Source organism: Choloepus didactylus, chromosome 4, assembly GCF_015220235.1.
Source record: "Choloepus didactylus isolate mChoDid1 chromosome 4, mChoDid1.pri, whole genome shotgun sequence".
In the NCBI taxonomy this organism is placed as follows: domain Eukaryota; kingdom Metazoa; phylum Chordata; class Mammalia; order Pilosa; family Megalonychidae; genus Choloepus; species Choloepus didactylus.
The window spans coordinates 93340668-93356215 of NC_051310.1; the positions used below are offsets into that span (position 1 = coordinate 93340668).

A 15548-nucleotide genomic window follows, 5' to 3' on the forward strand; every position below is an offset into this window, starting at 1 on the left:
TATAGGCTACGCATCCCAGAATTTAGGAACAAAGCCCCCAGATACTGGAACACCCCGCTAGTGTCTCAGTGGACCTGGGGCTGCTCCCCCTGCTGGAGTTCTCACCTGAAGATGGGCGGCCGCGACAGAGCGGACAGGTTGACTTGGTATAGGGCTTCAAATTCAGCCCGGGTGCAGCAGGAGCCCCCTGCAGCCTGCAGATGGCAGCAGTAGGCTTCCTCTGGAGTGTCAGAGAGCCGGGGACAGAAGAAACCAGGGTAGTGGCGGCCATCAGCATCCCGGGTGGTCTGGCACAAATTGGGGTGGTGGGCCAATGCTGGGGGGAGGGGCGAGGGAGCTAGAGACCGGCAAGGGTTGTAGGCCCACGTCCCACCCCACCCCTTAAGGAGAGTGAAAGGGACTGGACAGTCTCAGAAGCTCCTTTCCTCCCCTGCCTAGCAGCTCTCCATGTAGCCCAATCCACCTGCTGAGAGAGTAAGGGACACTTGGGGTGAGGTAAGGTGGGGTGGGAGTAGGGCAGGAAGTGCTGTACCTGAGAGAGAGGTTGGCTTGGCAAGAGACACCCAACTGAAGAAGAGTAGTAGCCCCACGGACAGGCCTGTTAGCAGGGGGCCTGGCCTCCTCTTCTGGAAGCCCATAGGGGGGTCACTTCCACCTCAGCCTTGATCCTAGAAACCCCAACATTTCTTTTTCTAAGCCATGGCTGCAGACAGTAAGGAAATAAAAATAAAAGACCCAAGGCCTTTGGGCACTATTAACAAAAACCTGAAGCTTCTCTGTCACCGTCCTCTAGAGAGAGGGGGGAGGGACTGAGTTTCTGTCTCCTGTTGGAAAACATAGGGACTGTGGCTCCAAGCTGTCTAAGGTACTCTGGGCTGAAGGGGAAAAGTCTCAGAGGACTAGAGGACAAAATGAGGAATGAGAAAAAAGTTGAGCCAGATAAGCACTTAGAGCCAAATAAATTTCTCTCCAATCACTCTCCATCTTCCAAGCTGCAGTGAAAGCCCCAGGAATTCTGATCATTCCATTTCAGGCTCCAGAGACCTTGGTTCCAGTGTTTGGAGCTTCCCTCCCAAATCTCCGCTATATGGCAACCACCAAGATTAACTGAAAAGCAAGGGTAAGTCCTTTTTGTTAATTTTCCCCTGAGCCTTCACCTGCTGAAGCTACCAGCCAAAACATAAAAGCTATCTGTCTGTCTGGAATATACTTAGCAAGTAGCCAACACCTCTTCAGGGGTCTTCAGGTCTCTCTTACCCCTGATACCTCATAGCTGGCATCCACTGAGACATGGAATTTCTCCAGAAAGCCCGAGGCCCCCAGCCAACAGCATTAAGAGTTGTTCCAGTGCCTTCCTGAGACCGACAACATCATGCTCCCAGAACACCAGTGACAACACTCAGCTCCCTAGAGGACCACAACAAATGCCTAGGGACTGAAGCAGGAGGCTTATGGTACAAGAAAGCAAAGCAAATTTCATCTACAGCATCTGAGAGCAAAGAATATAGTTTCTATAGAACATCACCGCTGGCCGGGAAACTAAATCTGAAGCCATCAGGCAGGGCTCCCAGGGTGGGCTCCAGTTTCCAAGAAGGTCAGGTACAAGAGTATCTGGGTCCAAGTTGAGGCTCCTGTGCCCATAGCAACCAGACCTATTCCTGCAGGGAGAACTGTGTTTAGAGCACCTTGAGAATTTTCGGGGCCCTGGCAGATTGAAGATTATTTTTTCACAGTGTGGGGGTGGGGCCTCTCCTGGAAGAAGCTGTTTCTGAACCTGAGGCTAAGTGAACAATACCATGGGTCCCTGTGTCTTCCTGCCCTGCACTCAACACACTGAGGCCACTGTCCGATTTCCTGGCTGTCCTCCCCCTCCCTCGAGACTGTGTGCTTTCCGAGAACTGGGGTCATCTGGCACCCCCAGCGCCCAGAAAAGCGCACAAAACCAGAAGCCGCAATGCAGAGGGCATCTCCCCATACAAGTTGCCCTCTGTGCCCCGGACGTCAGCCCCTTGGACCGGGGCGGTTGGGGGTTGTGGTGGGGGAGTGAGGAATCTGTTTGGACCAGGCCGTGCTGCAGCTAACTGGGGTTAGGGACTCCGCAAACCCCGGGCCTCCGCGCCGCCAGGGGGCGGTGTAGGAGACCCGGCCGGGCGCCCCCCTCCCCACCGGCTCCCGCGACCCAGCCGCCCGCCCACCCGCGCGATGGCCTCCGAGGCGGCGCAGCTGTTGGAGGCGGCTGACTTCGCGGCTCGCAAGCACCGACAGCAGCGGCGGAAGGACCCCGAAGGGACACCCTACATCAACCACCCTATCGGTGGGCGCATCGGCTGGGGGGCAACCGCCGCGGCCTCTGGGGGGACGGGGACGAGGAAGGGAACGCGGAGGTCGCGCAGCTCAGCGAGCGCCACCCTGTACTAGGCTTTGTGCCAGGCACTGGGCATTCGATAGCCCGTTTAAGCCTCACGATAACCCAGTGCGGTAGACGTTATTGTTCCTTTTTTCGGCTGACATCCAGAGAGGGTAAGCGACTTGCCCAAGGTCACCCAGCTAGCTAATAAGGGACCACTCCGGTTGAGTGCAAATCCCACAACACGCCGCCTTGGGGCTCCTTCCGGTCTGACTTCTTCCTGCTTTGCCCAGTCAGGTGTGGCCCGGATCCTGACCCACGAGGCGGGAATCACTGACATTGTGGTGTTACAGGTAATTTTTACTGCTACTTCTCCAGGAGGCTGGGGCTGTGGGTCAGGGACCCCGTTTAGCCCTGGACACCCCTTGGCTGGTGTCACAGGGCTGAGGGGTCCCTGTCCCCAGGCGGCTCTGCTCCATGACACGGTGGAGGACACAGACACCACCCTGGATGAGGTGGAGCTGCACTTTGGGGCCCAGGTGCGACACCTGGTGGAGGAGGTGACAGATGACAAGACTCTGCCCAAGCTGGAGAGAAAGCGGCTGCAGGTGGAGCAGGCACCCCACAGCAGCCTGGGGGCCAAACTGGTGAAGCTGGCAGATAAGCTGTACAATCTGAGGGACCTGAATCGCTGCACCCCAAAGGGTATGCTCCCCCACCTGCTCTGAGGGAAAGGGGAGGGATGTCTGCCTTCTGGAAACACAAGTTGGTCAGTTTCCCTTGAAAAAAAAAAAGGCTAGACTTTGTTAATCCCCCAAAATAATCCTATTAGGCCACTCTTTAATCATTTTTCATAAGGTGTAAGTAAATAGCTGGGCCAGGGGAAGTTTTGAGAACTAATCATTCCATCAGGAACATACCTCACGGCCCTGCACCAAGGTCCCCCAGGAAGTAGACAAAAGCCAGTGGTGTCCTTGATACATGAGCAAGTTTCTGTCCACTTTTATGCAGGATGGTCAGAATGTCGAGTCCAGGAATACTTCGAGTGGGCAGCACAGGTGGTGAGGGGGCTTCAGGGAACAAACAGGCAGCTGGAAGAGGCTCTGAAGCAGCTGTTCCAGGAGCGGGGGCTGATGCTCTGAGCAGTGCTTGCAGCCATCCGGTGGCAGACTCCAGCCTTGCCCAGGCCAGAGGAGATTCATACTTCAGCTGAAGTTCAGTGCCTCCTGAGCTCCCTGGTTCGCTCAGCCCAGATATCAGAGAGACCAAAACACTTGCCTTTTCTCACTCTGAATGTCTTCCACCAACTAAGCTGAGCCCTAGATTGTCGGAATCAGATATTCCCCGTCCATTTCTAATACATTTACTGCCCTTCTCCAGGTCTTGCTTGCTCTTTTGCATGGTGGGATCTCTGGCCTTTTGGGGACTTGGGCTTATATAAATACTAGTTTATACATCATCATGGAGAATAAAGCATTTTGGGGTAAACTTTTAAGTTGCTGCTGCTCCGTCTGAGGCCTCTTGAATGGGGGGGGGCAGTAGGTGGGATGGAGGCCAAGACTGTGGGCTTCAGCAGGGCAGGGGTCCCATCGTGTGCCCATTGGGCAATTGAGAGCCTCAGACCCTCTGAATGAGCTTCCTTATCATGAGATGGGTTGTGTAATTATCAGGGTTAGGTTATTTGAATGTGCCTAATAGAACCTGACACATAGGTGCTTAAGAAATGGTAGTAGCCTTCCCTGTTGAGAAAGTTGGAAGGGATGACAGATGTGTATTGAAAAGGATTGCCACCCCCTAATTGGCAGCACTTGCTGGGCAAGGGAGGGACCCCAGCAGCAATGTGCTGGGGCTGGTAGGGCAGAAACTTGGCCGGGTTTGCAGCCACCTTCTCTGCCCTCTTATTATTGTGGGTTCCCTCAGTTGCTAAGTGACAGGAACTCCCAGGCATCCCTGGAAGAGGCCCTAGGGCAGCCCCACCCATGGTATCCAACAGAAGGTGGAGACCCTGGGAGAAGACGGAAATGGGTGCATCCTGGGGAGAAGGGAATTGTTAGGTCAAAGGCTGCTTCATCCTAGACCAGGATGGTTATTTTCCCAAAGGAGATTCTCTGCCCGATGTGCATAACAGCCAGTCTATGACACTGGGGTTTCAAAGGGACAGAGTTTATTGCTATGCAAAGCAAGAAGAGTAGATGGACTATCAGTCTAAAATCTGTCTCCCTGAGCTACAGCAACTGATAGTTTTATAGTATCAAAAGATGGGCAGGATTTAGAATAATAACTAAAATGGCTCGAGATGACAAAGTTAGAGATGATCTAACTATTGAGCATGCACAGATTACATGTTTAGTCACAGAAATTATGTAAGAAAAAGGTGGCCTTAACATGATGATGGGTGTGATTTTTAGTATTATAATGAGGTATAGGTCACTTGTGGGTTAAAGTTTAAGCTACTGTGCATGTCAGGTGGGCCAGTTTTAGTTAGATCCAGCTTCATCTAGTAAGATAGTTTAGGAATTGGGGTGGGTCAGTTCTGGCCTGACTCTGTTTCCTTAATTAATAAACATTAGGGGCTGTCTTTTGGGGATCATAATACTCTGAAGTTGAAAAACAGGATAAGGAGGTACAAGCAGAGCCAGTAATAAAATCACAAGATAAAGGTTATATAGTTACACAATCATTACCAAAGATCAAGGCAGCTGGATTACAGTTCAGTAATTTCAAGTATTTCTTTTTCTGGCTATTCTAAGATATTCTAGAAAGTAAGAAAAAGTTATCTGTATCATAATTCAGTCATCATTATTGGTTAATTCTTAATTTCTTGGTTACAATTCCCCCCTTTTGTTTTGAGGGATAGCTGGGCAACGACTGCTCTGACTTCGTGCTGAAAAGGGGCATTGACTTTATGGGGTAGAGGAATGAAACTGGTTGTTGTTCCTGTAGAGACTGGTAAGTCTGAGTTTCAGAGCTTACTCGGCACAGAAACAATCTGAAGGCTTTAAGTCTCTGAAAAACAAACTTAACAAGCAAATTGAAAATTATTGGTTTAAATAAAAGGAGGAAAATGATTATGTTTAGATGACTTATAATTATGTTACACTGGGGAAATAATTTTTTATAGATTTTTAGATAGAACCTGGGGTGTCCCTTAGGGTTTTCAGGAACAGTCTTGGCAATATCTGGGTGAGACCTGCGTAAGAGTAACCTCCAGCATAACCTCCCAACTCTATATGAAATCTCTTAGCTATTAAAACCTTATTTTGTTCTATTTCTTTTTCCTTTTTAAATTAAGAAAGTATTGCTAATCCTATGGTGCCAGGGAGGCTCAGAGCCCTGGGAGTCGTGTCCCATGTAGGGGGAAGATAGTGAGTTCATTTGCAGAGTATGCCCTAGAGGCCACATCTGAATAACAAGGTTTTCCGGGGGTGACTCTTTGGCATTATTTATAATTATTTATAATTTTGTCATTAAAGAAATAAGTTTCATAAGTGCAAGCCTCAAGATCGGGGAGTTGGCTTGTTAGCATCATTTCTTTTCATGAGGTAGGGCTCATAGATTCTAGAGTTTATTTTCATAGTTCTCCCTGTTAAAAGTTTAAATGGGGATAATTTATGTTTTCCAAAAAAGAGTGGATTTTAGATTTAAATTCTTTGGTTACAATTTTAGTACATTGGGAACCCCTTATTGCTTGAGAGAATAACAGGAATTCCCCTAGTTGGGGAGGTTTAATAGTTTCATACTTTCCATCTCCGGTCCCTAAAGGGACCATGCAAATACTTTTTATTTTATATCCAAAACACTCTGAAATGTATCAGGGTGCTACATTAACCTGTACAAAATACTAAGATCTTTTTCATTTTTTTTGGTTCTATGTTAAATAAAGCTGAGTTAGGTTGTTTAAATGAACTGACTATACAGGTTAAATTAAATAGTGTGCTACAGAAAATTTTACAAAAATTTTGATAAAATAAATTTATTTTTGGTCCTTCATAGAAATTAAAGTTTTAAAATACAGATAATATTAGTTTTACCTTGTATTCTGATTCACCTTAGTCTTGAGTTAGATTAGCCCCATTCACCTTTTCAATTGAAGTCTGATTCTTTGTTTAGCTTCTTCAACAGTCTTATGCAATCATCTTTTAGAATTAATGCTACTTCTTTAGCACCTTTAGTGCTGGAGAACTTTGAGTCTCAAGTGTTGCACAAATACCCAAAGTTCTAGGGAGTTACTAGGTTACATACAAAGAGCAAAGCATCTCAGGATTTAGAACTAATATTTAAAGCTTAGGAACATGTGACTGCTTCAAGAGCTTACAATCTAGGCCCTAATGCCTTTATGAGTATTTTTTTAATGAAGCTATTTCTAGAAATAAAAAGACATTTGACAATTAACTTACTTTGGGGTCATTAATTACAGACTACAGCTGAAGTTTTGTTCTGTTTTATTCTTTTACTAGGGTTATGTTAATTAACAGGTAGAACATAATTTATAAATTTACCTTGTTTCTCTTAAAGATTTTTGTTTGTTGAAGATGAAGCTTCAACTTTTAGCTGACTGCATGCATTTTTAGAGAAACATCAGAATAAAAAAATGTGATTGACAAGGAAATTTGGTTGTTTCTGTAACATAACATTTTTTTTCAATCAAATTCCCTCTTTTCTAAAAAAATTCAGTTTCACTGAGGTATATCCACATACCATGCAGTCATCCACAGTATACAATCAACTGTTCATACTACCATTGTACTGGTTTGTATGTATTATGTCCCCCAGAAAAAGCCATGTTCTTTGATGCAATTTTGTGGGGACAGATGTGTTAGTGTTGAATTCGAACCTTTGGATTAGGTTGTTTCCATGGAGATGTAACCCACCCAACTGTAGGTGATAACTCTGATTAAATAATTTCCATGGAGGGTGGCCTATCCATTCAGCGTGGGCCGTGATTAGTTTACTAGAGCCCTATATAAGAGCTCAGACAGAAGGAGCTAGGTGCAGCTGAGAGACATATCCACTGGAAGCTGAGACTGACATTTTGGAGAAAGCCATTTTGAAACCAGAACTTCAGAGCAGTTGCCAGCCACTTGCCTTCCCAGCTAACAGAGGTTTTCTGGACGCCAATGGCCATCTTTCTGTGATTGTTGCCTTGCCTGGGACACTTTATGGCCTTCAGACTGTAACTGTGTAACAAAATAAACCCCCTTTATAAAAGCCAATCCATAATAGCAGCATTGGCAAACCAGAACAACCATCGTATAGTTGTGCATCCATCACCCCAATCAATTTTTGAACATTTTCCTTACTCCAGAAAGAATAAAAATAAGAACAAAAATAAAAGTGAAAGAGAACACCCAAAGCATTCCACCCCCCATCCCACCCTGTTTTTCATTTAGTTTTTGTTACCGTTTTTCTACTCATCTGTCCATACACCAGATAAAGGGAGTATGTGCCACAAAGTTTTCACAGTCACACCATGTAAGCTACATAGTTATGCAATCATCTTCAAGAATCGAGGCTACTGGGTTGCAGTTCAACAGTTTCAAGTATTTCCTTCTAGCTATTCCAATACACTAAAAACTAAAAAGGAATATCTATATAGCACATAAGAATGCCCTCCCGAGTGACCTCTTGACTCCATTTGAAGTCTCTCAGCTACTGAAACTTTGTTTTGTTTCATTTCTCTTCCCCCTTTTGGTCAAGATGATTTTCTCAATCACACAAGTGTAACATAACATTTTTTAAAAATAACTAAACTATGATTGATAATACTATACTGTTGTCTTAATATTTTGCAGATTGGTATCAGGGCATAACATGGACAGTGAGAACATTGTTAAGTCTTTAAAAATTTTATGCAATTTTTTAAATATGTTAATAACATTTCACCTATAAAAATTTAACCAATTTAATAATACTTCCCAAACACTTCTTATGCAACTCATAATATATTAAATGAAACTATTTTCAGCACCTCACTTTTTACAAGGTGAAAGAATAAATCATTTGTAACAGTTTGAAATAAAAAGATATCCTTTAGGGTTTGATTTGAAATGTTAACATAGAGTCTTTTGTCTTCTAGATAGAATACTTAGATGGTTAAAACTTTTTATAACTTTTCACTAAGAACAGACTAACAATTTAATAAAATATCATTATTTCAACAGAGTAGACTAAGTTAGTTTCGCATGAATATAATGTTTGATATAAAAGCTTTTTATTAAATCTTAGTCAACATTTGCCATTAGTCCGGTTTGCTAAAGCCACTGGAATGCAAAATACCAGGAATTGATTGGCTTTTATAAAGGGGATTTATTAGCTTACAAATTTACAGTTCTAAGGCCATAAAAATGTCCAAATTAAAGCACCAAGGGGTGGATATCTTCTCTGAGGAATAGACCAATGGCATCTGGAACACCTCCATCAGCTGGGAAGGCATGTGACTTGGTGTCTGCTGGTCCTTGCTCCCGAGTTGTGTTGCTGTCAGTTTCTGATTCCAGTGGCTTTCTTCTTAAGCCTCTGTGGGTTCTCAGGTAGCTTCTTCAGGGCAACTCTGGGCTTCATCTCTTAGCTTAGCATCTCCAAATGTCTTTCGGTCTGCATCTCCAAATGTCTGGGTTTGTGTCAGCTCTGTGTGTTTTCTCTCTAAGCGTCTCTTTTAAGGACTCCAGTGAACTAATTAAGACCCATCTTGAATGGATGGGGTCACATCTCCATGGAAACAACCTAATTAAAAGATCCCACCCACAATATGTCTGTAAGCACAAGATTGAATTAAAAGAATATGACTTTTCTGGGGTACATAATAGGTTCAAACCAGCACAGCCATGATAAATAAAATTCATTTCTGTAAACCTTTCTATAACCTATAACTTTACATATTTATTTAGATTGTGCCCTACAAATTTCTGCTTTATATTCTGCAAAAATCAGTTCCCTTTAGGACAAAACCACACCCTTAAATAAGCTAATTAAATTTTAGTTAGCATTGACTACCACAATCAAAATTTATTTTTTAGAAACTCTTTACAACTTTCTGTATTCATTCAGGTCTTATATATTTCTGTTTCTTATTTTGTGAAAACTAGTTATTTTACTTTAGGATAAAATTATACTTTCTCTTTAACAAAGCATATTCCACATACTTTAAATACCTGCATACTTTAAAAGGGATCTCTGAACTTTTTATACATCTTGTAAAACACAATAAAGTTAGTCAAAATAATATTTTGATTTCCTTAAACACAAACTTACATTTCTTATCATCTTAAAGATCTAATAGCTATAATGTTGTTTATAAATAACCTGTATAAATTTAGTGAGAACATATATACATAGAACAAAATTGTATGCTTGTCTTGTTACTGCAAAGGAGAGGCTAAACCTGCTTATAATTGTGCCTAAGAGCTCCCCCTGAGTGCCTCTTTGTTGCTCAGATGTGGCCCTCTCTCTCTAACTAAGCCACCTTGGCAGGTGACCTGACTGCCCTCCCTGCTACATAGGACCTGACTCCCAGGGGTGTAAATCTCCCTGGCAACGCAGGATATGACTCTGGATGAATCTGGACCCAGCATTGTGGGATTGAGAATATCTTCTTGACCAAAAAGGGGGATGTGAAATGACACAAAAGCAAGCTTCAGTGGCTGAGAGATTTCAAACGGAGTCAAGAGGTCACTCTGGTAGACATTCTTATGCACTATATAGATAACACTTTTCAGGTTTTAATGTGTTGGAATAGCTAGAAGTAAATACCTGAAACTACCAAACTCCAACCCAGCAGTCTGGACTCCTGAAGACAATTATATAATGTAGATTACAAGGGGTGACAGTGTGATTGTGAAGACCTTGTGGATCACACCCCCTTTATCTAGTGTATGGATGAGTAGAAAAATGGGGATAAAAACTAAAGGACAAACGGGGTGGGATGGGGGGATGATTTGGGTGTTCTTTTTTCACTTTTATTTTTTATTCTTGTTCTGGTTCTTTCTGATGTAAGGAAAATGTTCAGAGATAGATTGTGGTGATGAACGCATAACTATGTTATCATACTGTGGACAGTGGATTGTATACCATGGATGATTGTATGGTGTGTGAATGTATTTCAATAAAACTGAATTTAATAAAAAAAAAAAATACATTGGGGTGATGAATGCACAACTATGTGATGGTACTGTGAACAGTTAATCGTACACTATGGATGATTGTATGGTATGTGAATATCTCCCAATAAAACTGAATTAAGAAATTGTATGCTTGTATTGCACGTAACAGTGATAGTTCATAGGGGATAGTTCCCAGAAGTACTACTTTCTTTAGTTTACCATTTTATCAGTATTTTAGAGAGACATTGTATATAATTTCTAAAACAGCTTTCTTGATAATAGTATAATATCCAGTAATGCAAAAATATTTTTTTTTTCATTCATGGAGTTAAACACCTCTTTGTGTTTATAACATCTTAAAATTATGAACTTCAAAAGTATACTGATTATCAGGCTTTGGAAAATATATTATACTTGTTTAATTTGTTCCAAGTATAATCCAAGAAGACCTTTTCATAGCCCTTAGTGATATTTTCTTTTATCCACTGGAGCTTTTAAATTCGGCATTTGGATTTTATTCCATTACCCTTATCCCAAGGCTATAAATATGTTTTAGTAATGATTTGTCTTCTGTGTCTACTGTTGCAAATGTATTATTAGAAAAAAAAATAATTTTCAATTGGGGAATTACAGGACAACCTATGCAAAACATGGCCTATTCTGTCACATTCTTTCTGTCCCTATCACTCATAATCTTCAGGCCCAGTAGAAAGAATTTTTAAGCTAAACTTATACCTCTCCCATTTTTTCTGCACCCAGACCTTCTCCCATACATAGCTGCTTCAGATTGTTCACTTGTCTGAATGACAAAATTGAGTTTTTTTCTAAACTCACTGAGTCTTCGGTACGATTTGGGAGCTAGGTTAAGCCAAGACACAGGGGGGAAGGCAGGAGGAGTTTCAAAAGCCTTAGAAGCTCAATTTTCTTTATCTGGGACTCCCAAGATTGCTGGTGTGTGTGTGTGTGTGTGTGTGTGTGTGTGTGTGTGTGTGTGTGTGTGTGTGTGTGTATGCACTTATTTCTCTTTAACCAATTTGAATAGAGCTCTTTTATGAATTTTTGTTTGTTAATTTGGTATTACCATCTGGAGGTAGGAAAATACATATTGGACAAACAGATACATATAGAAGGTTAGACACATACAACAAAACAGAGATATAAAACTAATATGAATTACAAGTTTTCTTTTTTCTGGTATGACTTGTAATTAAGATGTCATCCACATACTCTACTAATGGAACAATTCCTTCTTTGGATTTTAGTTCAAGAGGATATTGTTCAATATGATGTACGTACCTGGTTGTTGGAGTTTTGCTTCAATCCGTTTTACTGTTTTGCCCATCTGGGTTTTTCATCAGTTTATGCCTCCAGTTTTATAACTTTTAAGATTTCTTCTGGGATAGGGTGATTTTCTTATCTTTCTTAGCTCATATTTCTGGAGAAAAAGTTATTTGGGTAGCAGGCTTGGTTAACAGATTTCTTTCTTAGCAAGGGAACTGTATATTTTAGGTACATACAGGAAGCTATGCTTTAAAATTTTGGGTTTTAATCAGGCAATCTAGTGGCTGTAGAAATTGTTCCTTTGCATTTTTACCAGACACTCCTGTTAGAGTAGTTGATTGGTTGGAAATCCCATTAGGTTTTTATTTAATCTCCTGTGTTAATAAAAAAGTCAGTGAATTGTTTTCTCACCGGTCTTGTCACCCGAGGCTCCAGGTAGGAGACTGGGAGAAGCCGCCTTTTCCTTAGTGGAGCCCCTGGGCCCATTCATTCCAGGTGGCTGCTGGCTGCCTTGTTTCTTCCGGGCATCTGGAATTTGGGTTGCCGAACTTCCCTTGTTTTGTTTCCCCAGGGCAGTTAAGGCAATCCCTCTTCCAGTGCCCTTCTTTTTTGCAGTATGCACACTGGTTGGATTTTAACTTTTTAAGAATTTCTCCCATCCCTCGAGGGAGGCCCAGGAGCCTTACCTTCCTGCTGTTGTCTTGTCTTACTTGTCCTTGGTTCACTAGAGCTCTGAGATTGCTGTTTGCCTTTTGAAGTACCCATCTTTTTAACCTTGGTTCCTGTTGTAATAAACTTTAAAGGCGATTTCAACCAACTTAGGGACAAGTAATCTCAGCCCTCCATCTATTTCCTGTGGCTCTTTCCTTATATCAGGAAAACTGAGTAATTAAAAATTTTGGCATTTTCTGGACTTTTCAGATCTATATCAGTGTATTGCTGGTAGGCAGTATAAATTCTTTCAAGGAAAGCTGAGGGACTTTCCTTTGATTCTTGTATTGTTTCACTACTTTTTTTGTACGTTTATAGGTTTAGGACCTCTTTTTGCAAACCTGCAACAATATACCCTTTATAATGCTCTAATTTAGCCTGGTCACCAGATCATTTGGATTTCATTCAGGATCCCTTTCTTTACTGCCAAATTTGCTCCAGCCTATACTAGGTTGCCAGGATTTTCTCCTTGTTTCTTATCTGCTTCCTGCTTTGCCTCTTCTATAACCATTCTCCTGTTACTAAGGTATTTAACAAGTCTTGAATATCAGCCCTATTGGACTAATAGGTTGTTAATATCAAAGCAACTAAGCTTTCTATTTTCTTTGGCCTGTCTCTGTAGAGTGGAGTATTATTTCCCAGTTATATAAATCTGATGTGGAGAACAAAGTATGCACATGTCCACATCTTCGGCATCCCTGTGTGTCTCCACCTGTAGGCACTTGTTGGAGGGGCAGAGGTTTTGCCGGTGGCTCAGCTGCTGGTGTCAGAGAGCAGCCCTGGCTGAACTGAGTACCTGATGGGTATGGGAGGGGGAGACTATTTTTCTCTCAGGCTCTTGTATCTCTGGTAAAGGGGGATACTGAGGAGGAGGAGGTAGGGGAGCTTCTTCCTCTTCCGATCTATCGGGTATAGGATGCAGGTGGAGCAGACGAAGGAGTTAATAAAGGCTTAAAGAGTCCTCCGGACTTGAATCAGAGAGGATATTTTTATTTTCTCTGCTAATGTTTATAGGTAAAATTTTACATTTTCTCATCAATATTGATTGCTGAAGAGACAAAGGATTGAACATACATCATCTCGTTTCTGTTCTCCTTTGCAGAACAGCTCTAACTGTAATATAGTGTTCTTTCTATAGAGCCATTCTCAGGCCATTTCTTTCCTGATCTTAAGGAATATTGAGGCCAGAGTGTGTTACAGAAATAAACCATTTTTTGTCTTTTCATAGGCTCGTAACTAAAATCTTTCCAGTTTTTCAAAATATAGTCCAAAGGGTTACATTCAGGAATGCTATTAGAATTAGAATTTCCCATTTTTAAGAATTTTAGAAATCAGTAACCAGTTAGGAACATTTGAACAATATAAATGCAATAACATCAATTAACAATTTAAACAGACACTAAACACGTACTTAATTTCATTAAAAATTAATTATTAGATTACTTATTTTAACATATATATTAGGAGTATACTTAACAGATAGACTCAGGTTGGTGCCTCGAACCCCATACAGAATGACTCAGAAAACAGAAAGGTGTAGAGGGCAAAGCAGGGGGATCATTCTGAAAGCGGGACCTACAGCCTTGGATCCGTGTCCAGGGGCTTTGAACCCCTGCACTAACATCCCAGCCCACTTTACCTTGTTGACCTGCTCACCCACTCACATGTCTGGACCTGGAACTCTGGAACTGTTTCTCCTTTTGAAGCTTCAAGGTGCCGATGAGCCCAGGGCACCAGCAGGGCAGGAAAAATGCAGTCACTGTGTCTTTAGACAAATAGGGTCTAGTGGCTGCAAGAGACTCAGTTACCATGCTTACCTGTCCTGCCAGGGCTCCAGAAGTTTGGGCACTGAGGCTTCTCTTTCCTTGTGTCCCATCTGGGTTGGCAAATTTTTACCGATCAAACACGGGATCTCTGCCTAATGCACATACCAACCAATCTATGACACTGGGTTTCAAAGGGAGAAAGAGTTTATTGCTATGTGAAGCAAGGAGAGCAGATGGCCTATTGGCCTAAAATAACTGCAGTAAATTCTGATGGCTTTATAGTATCAAAAGATGGGCAGGTTTTAGGATAACAAGTTCAGTGCTCAAGATGATGAAGTTAAGAGATGATCTAATTATTGAGCAAGTGCAGAAGAATACATGCTTGGTCCCAGAATGTATGTAAGAAAATGGCAGCTTTAATATGATGATGGCAGTGATTTTTAGTATTATAATGATGTATAGGTCACTTAAAGGTAGAAATTTAAGCTACTGTGCATGTCAGGTGGGCCCAGTTTGGTTAATCTAGTTTCATCTAGTAAGAGTTTAGGAATTGGGATGGTTAGTTTTGGGCTGACTCAGTTCTTTCATTAATAAACATTAGGGGCTATCTTTTGTGATCATAAGTCTCTAAAGTTGAAAAACAGGACAAGGGGTTACAAGTGCGGCCAGTCACAAGTATTTTTATAATCACAAGATATAGGTTATATAGTTATATGAACATGATCAAAGATCAAGGCAATTGGGTTACAGTTCAGTAATTTCAGATATTTCTTTTTCTGGCTATTCTACGACATACTAGAGAGAAAAAGGCATCTATATAATGATTCAGTCATCATAATTATTTGTTAATTCTTAATTTCTCAGTTACATATGCAAGCTGTTTCTGAAAAAGAACTTGAAGGGTGACAAAGAAAACTGAATTTAAAAGAAAACTAGTTTAGGATGGCCCCAGAAAAATGGATAAATGAAGTTCAGTGTAATCCACTTCAGACCAGTGTATAGTATGTTCTGGAGAACTGTTTTGTTTCTAATTTAAAAACAAAGTTTTCCTGGAGTGGGATTACAGAAATTTTACATATACCAGTAAGTCTGTAGTTGTTGAGTAGTTTAAAATGAATGAATGTGGGCATTTAACAAATATTGATCCCTTCCTGTACCTTTAGAATGTGAAGAAAAAAGATTTTCACAAGATGCTTGGTGTTTTACAAAACCTTTTTGCATGGTAGCTCTGTTCCTTATAATAACCTGGTGAGACAGGCAGGGTAGGGATTATTTTTCTCGTTTTACAAAGAAGAAATCAGAAGTTCAAAGAGGTAAGAAGACTTGCCTATGGTCAAATAAATCAAG

The 15548-nt window shown here is 41.7% G+C and overlaps 2 protein-coding genes across 3 annotated transcripts in view; one reads left to right on the plus strand and one right to left on the minus strand.

Moving 5' to 3' along the window:
- Window positions 1-53: 53 nt before the first annotated feature.
- On the minus strand, window positions 54-1514 carry LOC119531637 (protein shisa-like-1a). The gene is made up of 2 exons (XM_037833091.1): window positions 533-1514; window positions 54-316 (listed from the first exon to the last, which is right to left on the minus strand). The coding sequence occupies exons 1-2, from the start codon at window positions 636-638 to the stop codon at window positions 102-104; spliced, it is 321 nt and encodes a 106-aa protein (XP_037689019.1). The 5' UTR covers window positions 639-1514; the 3' UTR covers window positions 54-101.
- Window positions 1515-2185: 671 nt separating this feature from the next.
- HDDC3 (HD domain containing 3) overlaps window positions 2186-15548 on the plus strand; it is a 30652-nt gene continuing 17289 nt past the window's right edge. The window contains exons 1-4 of one of the 2 annotated variants that reach the window (XM_037833089.1): window positions 2186-2314; window positions 2645-2700; window positions 2812-3052; window positions 3359-3842. In XM_037833089.1, the coding sequence (XP_037689017.1) occupies window positions 2203-2314; window positions 2645-2700; window positions 2812-3052; window positions 3359-3489 (540 nt within the window). In that variant the 5' untranslated portion in view covers window positions 2186-2202 and the 3' untranslated portion in view covers window positions 3490-3842. Of the gene's footprint in view, window positions 2315-2644; window positions 2701-2811; window positions 3053-3358; window positions 3843-15548 lie in introns of those variants that run through there. The other variant, XR_005216365.1, reaches the window with a different exon arrangement.